General features: G+C 38.2%; 1 protein-coding gene across 3 annotated transcripts in view; it reads right to left on the bottom strand.

The window, feature by feature from the left end:
• Nha2 (Na[+]/H[+] hydrogen antiporter 2) overlaps positions 1-17,958 on the bottom strand; it is a 285,799-nt gene that overhangs the window by 99,212 nt on the left and 168,629 nt on the right. For all 3 annotated transcript variants that reach the window (XM_073962240.1, XM_073962242.1, XM_073962241.1), the window contains 2 exons: positions 13,907-14,194; positions 13,637-13,819 (listed from right to left, as the gene is read on the bottom strand). In XM_073962240.1, the coding sequence (XP_073818341.1) occupies positions 13,637-13,819; positions 13,907-14,194 (471 nt within the window). The remainder of the gene's footprint in view (positions 1-13,636; positions 13,820-13,906; positions 14,195-17,958) is intronic.

Genomic DNA, 17,958 nt, shown 5'->3' with positions numbered 1-17,958 from the left:
CTATTATATGTAAAATCGGGAGGTACCGTTTTATAGGGGCTATACCAAAACATGTACCGATGTTGGTAATTCTTGGTGGAGAATGTCAAATTAAAGTTAGTTCGGACAAAAATACATCTAAAACATGTAAGAGAGAGTATCAGTCAGCTGTGCTGTCGGAGAAATACCCTCAGCCACTGACCAAGAAAAAAAAACAAAACCAAACACAATATTTATGCCGTATATAAACTATATGGATTTTGTATCACGAGTTTGCTTTTAAATCAGTAGGTACCGTAATGTGGGGCTATACCAAATCATTGACATATACCAAACATTTTTGGTAAACAAACTTCCTCATAAAGGACTCGAAATATTAAATTACGTTAAAATAAGTTTGAAAGAAAGAAAAGTTTTAGAGTTATCTTGCGCAATAACCCGCAGGATGTTGGAGGTTTTGGGTCATTATCTTAGGAAGTATTGACTTACTCCGGAACAAAATGTACCATTGTAAATGAGGCCGCTCCAACAATCTACTGGAAAAGAATCAAAACGATGCGAGAGAAGCTCTTAAACTTCACTGTATTCGAATTTTGTGTGGGAGGTACCCGAAGGAGTGGACCGATATAGTCTATATTTCAATCTCATACATGACTGGATAAAATAAAACGATGTGCAAAGCCTGCATCAATCAGAAACTCCCTGCGAGAATTATCTTGCAGATTTGCCATTTTGGTTGGTGCCGTCAGGGTTTCTTGGAGCTTTTAGGCCAATATCTCAGGAAGTATTGACTTACTCCGTCAAAAAATTTTACCGTCGTAATGGGAGCCGAAAAAAAACTTACTGAAAAAAATTCAAAACGGTCCGTGAAGAGCTCTTAAACTTCACTTTATCCGAACTTTGTATGGGAGGTACTCGAAGGAATGGACCGATACAATCCATATTCCAACCTGATACATGACTAGATGAAATAATACGAAGTGCAAAGCCTGCACCAATCAGAAACTCAATGCGAGAATTATCTTGCGGATTTGCAATTTTGGTTGGTGCCGTCATGGTTTCTTGGAGCTTATAGGCCAATATCTCAGGAAGTATGGACTTCCGCAAGAAAAAAATTATACCGTCGTAAAGGGAGCCGCAAGGACAAATGACTGAAAAAAATTGCAAACAATCCGAGAGGAGCTCGTAAACTTCACTTTAACCGAATTTTGTGTGGGAGGTACCGGAAGGATTGGACCCGATCTATACCTGTAAGGAATAATACGATGTGCAAAGTTTTGACCAAATCCATTGTTCCTTCGAGAGTTATCGTTCAGACCATTTTACAGAAAAATTCTGAACTTTTGTGGGGGAGGTACCAGAACGAGTGGACCGATATGGCTGAGAGTATAATCATCAAAGTACTTACAATCCGGAGATACCGTTATATGGGGGCTATACTAAAACGTGGACCCATATAGCCCATATAAGATAGCTTTTATCCGAATTTTAGGTAGTCTTTCATTCACCGGGAGGAGGTAGGAGACGAGATTTGTAACTTTCGCCTAACTACAAATTCACAGTCAAGTGACCGATAACTTAAGAATTGAGTATCCGATTTGGCTTAAATGTTAGGACCAATTCCGCTTCAAACTATTTGGAGTCGATCTAACCATCTCCGCTCATCTCTCCCTGAATTCTTAAAACTAATAGCCGTTTTGATCCTCACTTTGTTCATCGTGACATTTCTTCCAAACTTAGATCAAGTTCATAAATGGACCATATAAGTCAACGCATTTGGGGGTATGTCTCTCAGAAAACTCAATAAAGTTTTGACTAAGTGTAGTTTAAGGGTTGTTTAAGAATTATCTTTTAAATTTTTCCGACGGTAGTCCTTGTCGTCCTTATTACAATCATATACTTTTTTCGTGGGCCAGACCATACTTCCTGAGATATTGACACACGAATTGATTATCTCATATGGTAGAATTTTTGATAACCGTAATATTTCTTCTTCTTATATTGTTATATTGTTTCCTGACACAGTGGCCTGAATGTTCTAAAACCTCGTACGGGTGTAATTAAAAGTGATGGTGGACAGATATCTTCATCGGTATTTTTACGAAAGGTAGTCATCGTAGTATACAAAATATAATACTTTTCGTGGACAAGTCCATACTTTCTAATCATAATGGTCGGAAAGCTCCAAGAAAGTTAGAAGGATGTTGAACACCATCGTTATCGAACGTAGTGACTCCCAAACTATAACGGTCCATTCATTCAGGTACCTCCTCCACAAAAGTTCAACACTTTTGCACCTTAAAACAGTTTAAAGCAACTTTCCGCCAATACATTCGATTGCTTTTACGCGTTCGGATTTATGTTTTAATAACCTCAGCCCGGTGTTTAATACTGTCAGCCTAGACAGATCATACATTCTACTCAGGCAGAGAGTTAAATTAGACCTACGAATGTAACATTTTAATTACAGTAAACTGCCCTGAAGCTGTACCTAACCTTAAAATTTGATTGATTTGATTTGAGTTTGGAAGATATATTGCGATGGGCAAAGATGTCCGCCATATTCATATTATCTTTAAATAGTTCCGATTCGCAAATTATGGACCTCAAAATGCCAGCAACATCAAAACATCAGCAACACGACGTCTCAGGCCAGTAAATTGTATGAAATTTGTTCCATACGATGCCAATATCTAACTGGATTTTTAACACTGTTTTAAATGAAGTCGTGAAACATACCATTTTTAATCTCTCAGCCTTTGGGATCGAGAGGGTATATACACTTTGATAGGACAAAAAATGTGTCTCATAGAAATAATGGTTTTAGGACCCATGTATGTTTGTAAGAAATCGGTTTCAGACAATTTGGAGTCGATTAAGATATGTCGGTATGTCTGTCTGGCTGGATGGTTAGCGCAATAACTCTACAGCGGATCAACCGATTCCGACCAAGTTTTGCCCAAACTTAGTTTTGGATACCTCCTCAACAAAAGTTCAAAATTTGTCTGTAACATTGTGTGAACGATAACTCTCGAAGGGAGTAATCGATTTGGTCCCAACCTTGCCATCGTATTAGTCCTTCCAGATATAGATCGGCTTCGAATATGGACAATATCAGTCCACTCCTTTGGGTACCTGCCAAACATAATTCAGAAAAAGTGAAGTTTAGGAACTCCTTACGGATCGTTGTGATTTTTTTCAGGAGGTTGTCCTTGCGGCCACATTTACCAATTTCTTTGGGGGCATCTTGGGATAATGGGCAAAAGGCCCCAAAAAAACCCTGACGGCACCCACTAAAATGGCAAATCCGCAAGATAATTCTCGTAGGGAGGTTAGATTGGCACAAATTTTCCACATCGTTTTATTACATCCCTTTACGTCCCGTTCTACGGGTATCACCCACCCAATATTTGGGAAAAATGTAGTTTGAGGACTCGTCTCGGATCTATTTGAATTTTTAAATGGTTTTATTTAGCTCATCCCGTTTGTTTTATTTATTCTTGGGTCAAATTTAGTAATTCAAATTTCACCCTCTTCCTGTCAACCGATTAATCTGAAATTTTGTATACACTTTGGATTTTGGTGACAATACAATTATGTTTATTCATTATCATTATAAATTCAAGATGGCCGCCGCTACAAAATGGCGGATAATTTATGTTATATTAATCCCTTAAATATGGGTATCAAATGAAAGGGCTCAACAAGCAGAATACAATATACTACATATAATTGTTCCGCAAACATCCCAGATGGGACAAGGGAGACTTCTCTCATATCAATGAGTGCACCCCGATTCATATTAGCTCAATGATATGGGACCTACTGTTTATTGCCGAGTCCGAACGGCGTGTCCTAAGACACCACTTGTAGAGAAGTTTTTCAAGGCTGAAATACTCAGGAAATGTCGCCAACATCACTGAGGGGTATTTTGCCACCACTGAAAATTTGATGTTGCCTGGCCTGGGAATCGAACCCACGATCTTTAGCGTGCAAGGCGGGTGTGCATACCATTGCACCACGGTGACACCCAATTATATACCAATATACTATAAAAAATTGAAATCCAAGATGGCGGCCGCTACAAAATGGCGGATAACTTAGGTTTTATCAATCCCATCAATATGGGTATCAAATGAAAGGTCTCAACAAGTAGAATACAATGTACTATATAAAATTAAAATCCAAGATGGCGGCCTCTACAAAATGGCGGATAACTTAGGTTTTATCAATCCCATCAACATGGGTATCAAATGAAAGGTCTCAACAAGTAGAATACAATTTACTATGTAAAATTGAAATCTAAGATGGCCGCAGCTACCAAATGGCTGATAAAAATTTTTTTTATCAATCCTACCAATATGGGTATCAAATAAAAGGGCTTGACAAGAAGAATACAGTGCACTATACAGTACATCTTATACACCCGAAAGCCATACAGTCCAGCTAAGTACAATTACGGGGCGGCTGAAAGAAGAATGTTGGCTTTAATACTATCATGGGCTTCTGCAATACATAAAATGCAGGCAGCACTGTGGATCACGCAGTCGTATACTTAGGTGCGAGACTGTTTGAAGAAGGTCAAGCCTACGTGGCTCTTAGTAGAGTAAGATCTTTGCAGAGACTACGTACAGAGGAGTTGGACTGCAATAAACTAACGGGCAAGAAACCTTGCAATAATGAAGCACTAAATGAATTAAACAGAATGCGAAATAAAAACTAAAAACTAGAAAATAAAAATAGATAAAAAAAACTTTTTAAGTTAAACGGTTTAACATAAAACATACATTGCAATGTTTGAGATACATGTACTAAAAACCAAAAAATAATAAAATAGATACAGTCGTGTGAGTTATAAACATATGCATAGACTAGACTAAAATAAAACCGTGGGGTACGTCAATTGTCTACAAATTATCGACTTAATGTGCGATAGAAGAATCGTTTAATTCGTCGTTAGGCAGTTGGCCCGCAGACGGTGAGGAAATTACTTACTATTTTCTTGCTCATGGAAATTCCAATAGTTATACACTCCATATAAATAAAGGAGATGTTTCAACTAGTTTATCGTTGGACATTCACACTGCTGGCTGGCGAGGAATCGTTTCGACAAAGTACTACTCGCTCACCACTATGAAACCCTAAAACTCGCTTATAATCGAGCTTGCTAGCTTGTTTGCACATTCTAGCCCTACTTATCACACGTCCATCGCTGTCGGTTGAACAACTGCCTAATTATAGTGTAACATTACAAAACGAACATTTTAATCAACGATTGTAGACAATTGACGTGCCCCACGGTTTTATTTTAGTCTAGTCTATGCACATGTTTATAATTCCCACGACTGTATTTATTTTATTATTTTTTGGTTTTTAGTACATTTATCTTAAACATTGCAATGTATGTTTAACATAAAACCGTTTAACTTAAACATTTTTTTACCTATTTTTATTTTGTAGAAGTTTGCTTTTGATCTACGGATCAGAAGTCTGCTTACTGAAAATGTTTGGCATACGTCAAAGTTTTGGTATAGCCCATCTTAACGGTAACTACAGATTCCACGTATTTTGAATACATTGTATATACGACATAATTATTGCGTTTGCTTCGCTTTTTGTCAGAAGCTGAGATTATATCTCCGTTAACAGAGTTGACTGATACTTTCTTACTTGTTTCTTCGTTATTTGAACCAAGGGTTCTGGTTTGTTTATAGCCACGACAAATATCGCATCGTAATATTTATTTCACACTTAAATCATGTTCGAATGTAAACTATATGAGACAACTCCCTTGGGTACAAAATTTCAAAAATAGAGACATGTATAGGATCATTCTGAAATTGTTACAAGAGGTTATCTTTGCGACTCGTAATAAGGTAAGTGCATACTAACTGAGATAATGTCCATAAACCTCTAAAAAAGTGAGTCCTCGATTTTGTAATCGTAATTCGTCTTCTAAACTTACGTTAAATTCGAAGATGTAAATTTCTTCAGGAACTTCCCCCCACAAACTTAAAAAAATTATTGTTCGAATATAAAATGTAAACCTTACTTCGGATACTATCGTAGTACACTTTACAATAATAATGTTTTGAAAAAACTAAATATACTGAGTTTGCTTCTTTTCCTTATGTCATATGCTGCCGGCATATTTCTGTCGACAAAGCCGATTGCAACATTATTACCGGTTTAAATTCACATAGGCTAAATTGGGCTAATGAACCAGTTGAGATGCCATATCAAAGGATTGGTAAAGATGTAATCGCATACTTGTAAAAGTAATGACATGCCAAATCACTTGCACCAATGTCTGAGTGGCATCTTTCGCATCGAATATTTTGCTGGGAAAGAAAGGAAAAGCTACATAACGGCCAGCTTAGGTTCAAATTCAGATGTAGACCTTGTCATATTAACGGCCATATGGACCGTTCGTTGGTGCCATCATATAAAGTTATACACATACATATGTATAAAGTAATTACTTTAATATATGTGCCTGCAATGTTTGTTTGATTCCCTAATAATAGCTCCATTGGCTTATCTGCCAAGTATTCATTCTCTAAATGTATGGAGAGGACTTTGTTCACCCATAAAAACACAATAGACATTGAGTTGTACTTCAACAATGGGAAATTATTCATCCGGGTTTCCTAAATGTTTGTTCCCAAAAACTTTTTATCTCATGCAATTTTCACAATATCAAAATTTAAGTATGATGTTGGAAAATTTTCATATATTTTAAATCCATAATTATATTACTTCAAAAAATGTTTTTTTTTCTCATTTTGGGAGAAAAATCTGATACTTTTCCACATAATAATTTATTCATAACAACATTTGAAACACACTAATGCAAAGGCTCACTCTCTCGTTCACTCTGATGAAAAAGGTGAAAAAATAAAAAACTTGTTCGTTTTCATTATTTGGCGCTTTATTGTTTTTGTAGTTTCAACAATTCGCATGTATTTTTTTGTTTTGTTACACCAGTTTATTTTTTCAAATTTCCGCCAACATCCAACCGCGTGATGACGATGATGATGGTCGTTGTTGGATGGTTGGTTTCATGAAAACGAGCATAACATGCTGTGAATTTTAAAATTAAAATAAAAGTGAAACAATAACCATAACTGTATAACAACGACAGAACAACAACAGAAACAAAACCAAGAAAAACAATATACTGGAAATTCCATTTTCTGTGTAAATGAAATTGTAGACTTGCCAAGTGTCAAATTAAGAGGGCCAAAATGAAAATTCAACCTGGTGGCGTTTTGTGTGTTGTTGTGTTTTGGTGGACATACACACTCCAACTGAGTTAGGCGGCCACCAAAGAAAAAAAAAAAATATGAGACCACATTGGGATCTTCATTGGGCGAAAAGTACCTCATCATAACTCATACATATTTAATAATGGTGCAAGTTTTTGAACACAACTTCCGGAGACATGTTGAATTATGCGAATTTATGTGTGTGAGTGTGTGTGTGTGTGTGGTTGAAGTAGTTGTGGCCACGACTCCCGCCGTGTTATGAGTTAAAGAACACTTGCTAAAGTTTTGATTTTAAACCGAAGTATAATGTGCATACATAAAACGCACACTTCGCCAAAAGTTTTCCTGCATTTGAAAAGTGTGGCCGAGGAGGTTGGTTTGGAAATTAGAAAAAGAAACTTAACAGGTTATGCCGTCGTTTCGATATGGGAGTAAATTGAGTCCAAATCCATGATTTGGTACCACGGCTATGAATCTAAAGGAAGGTTTTTCAGACAAACTCATTCAAAATGAGAAATTTTTCAAATTTAAATTTATTTATTTACTTAGATGGCCTATTACAGAACATTTGTCCTGTAAGCCGAACTAAGGTTTGGTTTTTCGATCTGGTTTTCCATTTGTTTGCTCCATGGAAGCCTTGGCCCATATTTATGCGCCTTTTTAGCGGGTTCACCATCTCTTTTTTATGACGTGGCCCAGCCAACGCAATCGTTGTATATCGATACGTTAAATATACTGATGTCGTTGTATGGCAGATATAGCTCGTGGTTTATACGACGTTGACCTTCGCCGTCAATGCAGATTAGCCCGTAGATCTTTCGAAGTATTTTTCTCTCCTCCCACACACAGGCTTCGGAATCATACATTAGCACGGGTAGTATCAGTGTTTTGTAAAGCGTTGTTTTTGTTTGACGTGATGTGGCTTTGTTTTAAGGAGCATACTTTGAGATTTTTTCGAGAAAACTTAGAAATGTATATGATGCTATTTTTGAGACTTTCTAGCATAACTTTTTTCCCTAAAACGCATAATTTTCCTGCATTCGGGCCTTCTTTTAAAAATGATATATCAAAACGTGGACCAATACCAACAATTCTCTGTAGGATATTTCGCAGCCTTGGCAAGGACTAAATATCATAATTTTTATCAGAAAAGCTTTTCGTCCACTGGGAACCCTCCGTGCAAATATTTAGGCAATTTGGTTGAGAGCAATCGGGAGGTTCCGTTTTATGGGGTCTACATCAGAACGTGGACCCTTGTCCATAATTTTTATCGGGAAGGTTTTTTGTCAACTGAGAACCCTCACCTCAAAATTGCACATTTGGTCGATAAATTTATCTAATATATTGAAAATACCGAAAATTGGGAAGTACGGGTATTATACTATAACCTGGACTATACAAAAACCTGGACCGCCCTTCCCAATTTTTTGTCTTCAACATTGTCAGCCAACAATAAGTACTTTCAGCAAAATTCATCCACCTACACCAATTTCTTCTCTTTTTGGCCACTGTTGGTCCGAGCTCTATGGACGCATTGCGCGTCGACACCATCACCTTGGCCTCCTCGTCGTTTACCGCCAGACTTACTTTAGCAGATTCTCCTTCGTACTTCTTAAAGGTATCAGTTACTTATTTTATTGATCGGGCCATGATGTATGTATCGTCAGCATAAACAAGTAACATGTGCCTTTTGGTATTACGAGGGCTGAACGATAACAATCTGGCCTAACAGTGAAAATGCGAATATTTACCATCAAGAACGGAGACTACTTACTCCAGCATGATTTATAAACGTGTTCGTGCGCTCAAACCTATTGGCGAAGCACTTTTTCCACTCCAATTGAGACACCTCCAAAACATGGTTTTTGAACGATTTTACAGCATCTTCTGGGAAGAAAAATCGTTGACCACGCCTTTTTTGTTGATGTGCTGGAATCAAGTGAAGCCATTGGATCCCCAGTCAGGGCTGTACGGCGGATGACCCATCAATTCCATGTTTTGTCCGGTCAAACAGGTGCTGGTTTGAATCGATATGTGAGAGAGTCCACATTGTCATGGTGCAGAATGGTTTGTCTTCTCTTGTTCGTTTTTCGAATTTCTCAGGAGACTTCATGCAAACAAATTGTAGTGCACCACTCAGAATTAACAGTCCTATATTTCTCAAGCCATATAGACGCCACACGGTCAGTTTTTCTGAAGAACAGGCAACCTTTTGCAACTTTCGTTTGATTTGGCTCGCTTTCGAAGACCCAAACGACCGATTCCTGCTTTGTTTCACGCTCCTAATCATAGATCCTAGATTCGTTGTCTGTGACGATCTTATAAACGTCGTTTGAAGCACCGCGATCGATTTTATGCACACTTTCTTTGAACCAATTCACAAGAGCCATTTTTGAGCGATTGTCCAATCTTGCTGGATCTAAGGAGAAAAATAAATGTTTGCGCCCGGATGTTTATGCAATATCAAATGTTAGTTGGTGGAAGATTTGCCCAAGGATGCCTCTATCTCATGATATTTAACATGACGATCTAGCATTATCCGTTCAGGCACAGCATATTTTTCTGGCACAACGACCGATTTTGGGCGACCCTCACGACCTTCGTTTTTTGGCGAGTGCCGACCACGGGTGAATACATAAAATCAGTTTTTCATAGTCCTATAGGATGGTTCTTTATCGACATTCAAAGATTTAATTTGATCGATACTCTCTTGCGGTGATTATCCACGTCGAAACTTGTGAAAAATTCTTGGACGAAAATGTTCACAAGTAAATTCCCTTTTTTTTGCAAATTGATTTTTTCATGTCACTTTAAACAACACATAACATGGTCGTACGACAAACAGTTCTGAGTAAGTCTAGGCTAAAAACTGTCAAACTTTCCAACAAAAATTTGAAATGGCGCCTGGCAATACGCGGTGTTGCCTAGGCCAGGTAGCACTTGGGCAGCGCTCGTAATTGTAAAATTTCTTTTGACATCTGATCTCGTACAACCTTTTCCAGCAGAATGTTTAATAAGCCACACGAAAGACTTTCTCCTTGTCTGAAACCTCTTTTGGTACTAAACTCTTCGGACAGATTATTTCCTATTTTAACTATGAGTTAATGTCACTTTACAAAGCCGAATGAGCTTTGAGGGCGATACCAAATTCAGTCATGGCTTTGAAAACCTTTGAAGGTAGGGGCTGCCGAAGGCTACTTTATAATCGTAAAAATGTGATAGGTGTCGATCTGTATCTCCTGGGTCTTCTCCAGGATTTGCCGCAGGGTAAATATATGGTCAATGCTGAATTTTCCAGGTCTAAAGCCGCATTGGTATGGTTAAATTATTTCCTGACCATAGACTTTAGTCGTTCGCACAATTTCCCTAACATTATCGTATACGAAGAGATGGTGAAAACTAGCTGCTGCATACACCTCATCAGCATGTCGCCTCCGGATTTGAATAGCTCGGCTAGTATGACATCGCCTCATGCTGTCTGGGTTTGTTACCTTCGATAGTATTGGATACCAACAGTTTAGAAAAAGCTCTTTCCATATCCTGAGCACAGTTACCAAATTACCTTGCTGGTCTTTACAGGAGGATGGATCTGTACCAGAGACATCAGTTTGATGTTTCACTCTTTGGTAGAATTTTCCGACTTTATTCTGGCTCTTGCACATCTGGATTTTTTCACACTCCCGTTTTTCCATTTCTCTCTCTCTCTGTTTCCTGCGGAAAAGACGTTTCTTCTCTCTTCTTTTCTCCCGATACCTCTCTCGTGCGCTATGCGTTGCTACTGATTGTAGAGTAGCCCTATATACCGCATTTTTCTCTTCGATAGCAGCACGACACTCCTGGTCATACCATGGATTCCTTGGTGGAGGTCTCTGGTATCCAAGTATAGGTTTTGCGGCTGTTTGCATGGAGTCGACCATACTTTTCCACTGTGCTGACAAGTTATCGGAACGAGGAGTACTTTTATAAAGCAAAGTTGGGTGGAATATGCTGTGGCTATCTATTGTGACTGCAACTTACCGATGTTAAACTTTCGTGTTGTGTCTGTCCGTTCTTTATTTGCTACGTTCAACCGGGCATGTACCTTTGCTGCAAAAAGGTGAATATCTTCCATCTATCACAACGTGATCAATTTGATTTCTTGTTTTCAATTCTGGAGACAGTCAGGTGCCCTTAAGGATGTCGAGATGCTTAAATCTGGTGCAGCTAACTACCACGTTTTTGCCGCTGCGAAATCTATCAGCCTTATACCATTGTCAGATGTCTCACTGTGGAGACTGAATTTCCGACTATTGGGCCAAAGATATTCTCATATCCAATTTTGGCATTAACATCGCCTAGAACAATTTGAATGTCATGGGCAGGGCAACGGTCATCTGTTTGTTCTAAGCGCACGTAAAATATATCTTTGGTCTGTTCGTCCTTGTCTTCAATGGGAGCGTGAGCGCAAATAAAGCCGATGTTGAAGAATTTAGCTTTTATTCGAATTGTAACAAGTCTTTCATTCGCTAGGGCCAAGCTTGAGACCAGTCGTTTTAATCTCCGACCAACTACAAATTTGCAACGAAACTCATGGTTTATGCCATGGTAGTTATAAAAAGTTGTTTCACCTTCAGGTGTTGTTGTGACGCCTTTTCCAATCCATCGTATTTCCTTTATGATTACTGCCATCGGTCTTGTACTTTTTAAGTACAGCTGCCAATGCGTAAACTGTACCTTCTCTATACAGATTGCGAACATTCAACGTGCAGATTCGCTTTTGTCTTTTTTTATACCCCCAGCATTTATTCCAACGAGGGTATATACACTTTCATACGCGAAAAATGTGCCTCATCTAAATAATGGTTTTAGACCCCAAGTATGTTTGGACGAAATGTGTTTCAGACAATTTGGAATTGATGGCTGTCTGGCTGGCTGGAGCGCACGATAACTCTCGAACGGATCAACCGATTCGGTCCAAAATTTGGCTTTCGCAATATTTTGTTCAAACTTAGTTTAAGTTCGAAGATGGGTTATATCGGTCCACTCTTTTCGGTACCTCCCCCACAAAAGTTCGAAAATGTTCGGAAAATTTGTGCGCACGATAACTCTTGAAGGGAGTAACCAAAGTATGGACCAAACTTTGCACATCGTGAAATTTCTACCAGGGGCAAATCCATACTTCCATACTGCATGAAAGGTGCAAAAAGCACCTGTGACACCGAGTGTAGTGGTTGGAGCGCAAAATAAGTATCGAACGGTTTTGCCGATTCGGTCCAAAATTTGGCCTTTGTAATATTTTCTTCAAACTTAGTTAGTTAGTTAGTTACCTCCCCCATAAAAATTCAAAAACGTTCGGAAAAATTGTGCGCACGATATCTCTTGAAGAGAGTGACCGATTTGGTCCATATTTTACACATCCTAAAATATCTACCAGGTACCTCCCACAAAAAGTTTTGGATAAATTCACTTTAAGACCTGCTCTCGAATCACTTTGATTTTTGTTGACGCAACTTGAATTTGCTGCCTCAATTGGGACGGTAAAAGTTTTTTCAGAGGCAAGTCCATACTTCTTTAGAAACCCCATATGGCACCATATGTAGTTGATGGAGAGCACGACAACTCCCCAAACGATCAACCAAGTTGGTCCAAACTTTGGATCTCCTAATATTTTGTCCAAATTTAGTTTAACTTCTAAAATGGCACATATAGGTCCTCTTCTTAGGGTACTCTCCCACAAAAGTTCAACGTTTGTGCCTAAGTGCAGGCTCTGTTGGAAGATCGTTTGTAAATGTATACCGATGGTGTTCGTTGTGGTCCTGTTTAGAACGATATTATGTTATCCGTAGACAAGTCCATGCTTCCTGGTATACTGGTCAACAATTTATACGATGACTCACTGAAATGACTAGTGGGCGCGATATCTGTCGAAAAGATATGACTCCCTAAATAAGATCCACTTCCATAAAGGACTATGTTGGTCAATTCCTTCAAGTACCTCCTCCGCAACACTTTTTTAACTTTAATCCTAACCAACATTTTTATCGGCAAGTTCAAATGTCCATAAAGGGCCACAAAATTCTAAAAAGACCACAGACATAGGCTGAGGGTATATCTCTGTCGGCAAAGCTGACTGACACTTTTTTACTTGTTTTCATAGTGTGTTGCTTTTTGGAGGGATGGGTTACTAGGCCAAAGTTAAAGTTATTATGGTTCACCCGCGGCACATGTTAGCTCACTACCTTTATCCCACTGTAGCCACAATGCTAAAGGTAAAAAAACGACGAAGAATAACGCTGTTGACAATCCCGTAAACGTTCTAAGTACACGATTCGACAACTGGACTTTCGCCATAGAATTTTCCGTCAATTTCTATTCTACAAATTTTACACCAAAAATTATTTCATACTCACCCCAATAGAATACCCCACAGCCATGGCATTTGCAATAAGAAATATGCCAACACCGCTATTACACTAACTTCGGCAATTGTTGGCACTAGGGTCAAACGCATTATCATAAACCATAATTTCTTAAAGGCATTTGCGTCCAAACCCAAACCGGCCAATAACATAATATTTATTAACGCCATTTCTCTGTAAAATAAAAGAAAACGATATAAGACACACTCCACACACCAACACAAAAGTGCTATGCTATGGCAACTTCTTCTTCTCCCTTACCTTAAAAATCCTTCAAATTTTGCATAGCCCGTAAAATCAGCAAATCCAACATTGGCATATAAAACGCCAAAGAACAGCATACCCAACATGTCAGGTAATTTTATAAATGTCACCAGGATACCGGCTGTTTGGGCGCCCACAAACAACAGAACGATACGCATTATCGCCGTACTGGGCACAGCATATTCCGGCAATTGTATGTAAGCCAATATCCATAGTGCCACGAATATAAGTAAAATGGCCAAAGGTTGTGATGAAATTGGATAATTTCTTGTCAAATAGAGCCACCTGAAAATGCAAAAAAATAGGAAATGAAAACAAAGAAATATGTGTGTGTATTAGGATGTTAATTCCATGTGAATACAAATATTTCCATTTAAATGAAATAACGAAATACACACTTAACACACTTAATTTTGTCAAAAAGGCAAATGAATATCCATCAAATGATTGTAGCACTTCTTAATAACATTTCGAAATTAGTAGCCTGTTTCACTAAGACGTTTCGAATACAAATTCGTTCGAACTACTACCAAACTTCTGTCTTTTGAAAAATATTATTTAAATTTTTGTTTTCAAACAACAACAGGAACAACAGGAATTTGGTAGTAGTTTGAACGAATTTGAATTCGAATCGTCTTAGAGAAACAGGCCATTAAATCGAATAGAAAAATTTCAGTCCGAAATCGGGAACTAGAACATATCGTAGGTAGGAAATATGGTTTGTTCAAAGCTAGAGTTTAGAAGTCTAACATCGAGTGTACAAAGCGGACAATTTTGCTGGAATCAGAGTCTGATTCGGGACAAACTAACTAAAAACTAAACTGTAAAAAGAATCGTTCGTTTTTAACGACTGTATTGCAGTGTTGTTTGTGGAGATGAGCGCGTGATACAAACCCGCCCTGCAAGCAAAAACTATGGCGAAAGTGACTTAGGCGTGCCGCCAAAGGCGATGAAAGCAGTCGCGGAGATAGTGGCGGAAGTGGCCTCCTTTGTGAAGAAATGAACCACGGCCGCGTGTCGTCTTGGAAGTCACTCCAACGAAACTTCTTGGAGATCATTTCCGCGATAGTTCTTGGAATTAAAAAAGAAATATTTTTTTATTTTTATACCCTCAGCATTTATGCTACACGGTGTGATTTAACCAAATTTAAATGGAAGGCGCTTACACCTGAGAAGTTTTTGCAGATTCTGAAACCACAATGCACATAGATGAGAAATATCAAGAAACAAACAAGTCGCCGGGGGAATTTTCAAATAAATCGTGATTTAAGTTCACATTTTTAGGAGTTCTTTAGGTTTTCACGATTTTGCTTGGAAACCGCGAGTCCTATGTAAATGGGCCTAAAGAAAATGTTGTAGCTGTGAAAATGTTCATAGATAAAAAATAAAAAAAAAACAGAAAAAATTGCCGGAGGGATTTTTAAATAAATCGCGATCAAAATTCACAATTTTAGGGTTTTTTAGATCTTCACGATTTTGCTTGGAAACGGCAAGTCGTATCGAAATGAGCCTAAAGAAAATGTTGTAGCTGTGAAATGTCTCTACAAGACTGACCTTTAGGCTTTTTCGTAGGTTGTACCATTTTGACATATAGAGGTTCAGTTCAAATTTTTAGGATTTTATCTTAAGTCTTCAAGATTTTGCTTGGAAACCGCAAGTCATATCAAAATGGGACTAAAGAAAATGTTGAATATATGAAAATTATCTACAAGATTGGATGATTTATTTTTTTCTAGGTTGTACCATTTTCAATATATATAAGTTTTATTTCGGAAATTGCAGTAATGACATTGTTTTATAAGGAGGCGATACAGTCAGTGCATTGTCTCAATTTGAACTTCTATATCTCAAAAACGGTGAAACCTACGAAAGCATCGTAAAGGTCAATTTTGTGGAGAATTTTCACAGCTACAACATTTTCTTTAGGCTCATTTACATAGGACTTGCGATTTCCAAGCAAAATCGTGAAAACCTAAAGAACCTCTAAAAATATGAACCTTAATCGCGATTTATTTGAAAATCCCTCCGCCGATTTTTTTGTTTCTTGATATTTCTCATCTATGAGCATTGTAGTTTCAGAATCTGCAAAAACTTCCCTGGTGTAAGCACTTTCCATTTAAAATTAGTTAAGGCTCACCGTGGCTAACGAGGGTATACACTTTCATACGGGCAAGAATTGCATCATCAAATTAATGGTTTTAGTCCAAAAGTATGTTTGGACGAAATCCGTTTCAGACAATTTGGAGTTGATTTAGCAATGTTCGTCCGTCTGTCTGTCTGGATGGCTGGAGCGCACGATAACACTTGAACGGATCAACCGATTCGGTACAAAATTTGGCCTTCGTAATATTTTATCCAAACTTAGTTTAAGTTCAAAGATGGGTTATATCGGTCCAGTCCTTCCGGTACCTCCCCCACAAAAGTTCGAAAATGTTCGGAAAATTTGTGCGCACGATAACTCTTTAACCGATTGGTCCATCCTTTGCATATGTTGAAATTTCTACCAGACTCAGATAAGGTTCCAATATGAACTCATTCGGTCCACTCCTTCGGGTACCTCCCACACAAAATTTCGGAAAAGTTTAGTTTAGGGCCTGCTCTTGAATAGCTTTGATTTTTGTTGTAGCAACTTGTATTCACTGTCCCCTAAACGGCATACTTCTTGAGAAAATAGCTTGAAACGGGCAAAAAAAAAACCCTATGACACCGCATGTTGTGGTTGGAGCGCAAGATAACTCTCGAACCGATATGCCGAGTCGGTCCAAAATTTGGACTTCGTCCATGTCCATGCTTAGTTTAGGTTCAAAGATGAGCCATATCGGTCCATTGCTTCTGGTACATCCCTCACAAAAGTTCTAAACTTTTCGCTAAAATGGTGCGCACGGTTCGAATATGGACTATATATGTCAAATCCTTCGGGTACCTCCCACACAAAATTTCCGAAAAGTGCAGTTTAAGAGCTGCTCTCGAATCCCTTTGATTTGTGTTGTAGCAGTTTGTATTCGTTACGCAGTTTGTATTTCATTACGACGGCACAAGATTTTTCAGCGGCAGGTCTATAGTTCCTGAGAAAATGACCACGAAGCTATTAAAACCTCTACAACTTTCGAATGAATCAGCCTATTCGGCCCAAAGTTTTGCCTTCGTAATATTTTGTCCAAACTTGGGTTAAGTTCGAAAGTAAGCTATATCGGTCCACTCCTTCGGGCATTTTCACCCACAAAAGTTTAAAAAATTTCACTAAAATGATACGCACTATATCTCTTAAACGGACATAATCGGCATGTCCAAGGGGATCCAAAGATATCCTAATATTTTGTCCAAACCGGTATTCTCTTTATGCTGAAAACACATCCAACGTTTGAGTAAAGTTTTGTGTTGGGCGTTGAGAAAAAAACAACAACAATAGGGCGACGCCGACACCAAAGTCCAGCGTTGATCTGTTTGCCGGCATATATTTCAAATTAATTTGAATTTTTCGGCATCATGCCGAACAGTGTAAAAACGGCCAAAACGACACAAAACTTTACCCAAACGTAGGATGTGTTTTCAGCTTTAGAGTACCTTCACACAGGATGAGTGTATATCTCTGACGGCAAAGCCGACTGATACCTTTTTACTGGTTTATTTTTCATTTTAATTTTTTTATTTTAATTTTTAATTTTAATTTTTTTTTAACTACACTTTATAATTAGGAATTTCCGCCTACATTATTTTTTTTTTTCATTTTAAAAAAGTGATGTTGTTTTGTTCCCTGTCCTGGGAAGCGAATCCGGACCTTCAGAGTGCAAAACAAGTATGCTTACCACTGCACCACCGTGTCATATAATCATCAAATAGAAAAATGTCCCATATTTGTTCAATGTTTTGAATTATTGAATAAATGTAAACAATCGCTTTGGAAATCACCCAGAGGCACTCCGAAGTGTCGGCATACGCGATAAAAGGTTATCGTAATAATGCTATAGAAATTGTTTGTGCAATGCACTATCGATCTTCCTTGGCGTGTCTCCGGAGAGACGTCTTAGGCAAGGGAGTAAGAAACTCAC

Source organism: Musca autumnalis, unplaced genomic scaffold, assembly GCF_047663935.1.
Source record: "Musca autumnalis isolate F117 unplaced genomic scaffold, ASM4766393v1 scaffold_1, whole genome shotgun sequence".
NCBI lineage: Eukaryota > Metazoa > Arthropoda > Insecta > Diptera > Muscidae > Musca > Musca autumnalis.
Note: the sequence above shows the minus strand (reverse complement) of the source record. Positions and strands in the feature narration are given on the sequence as shown.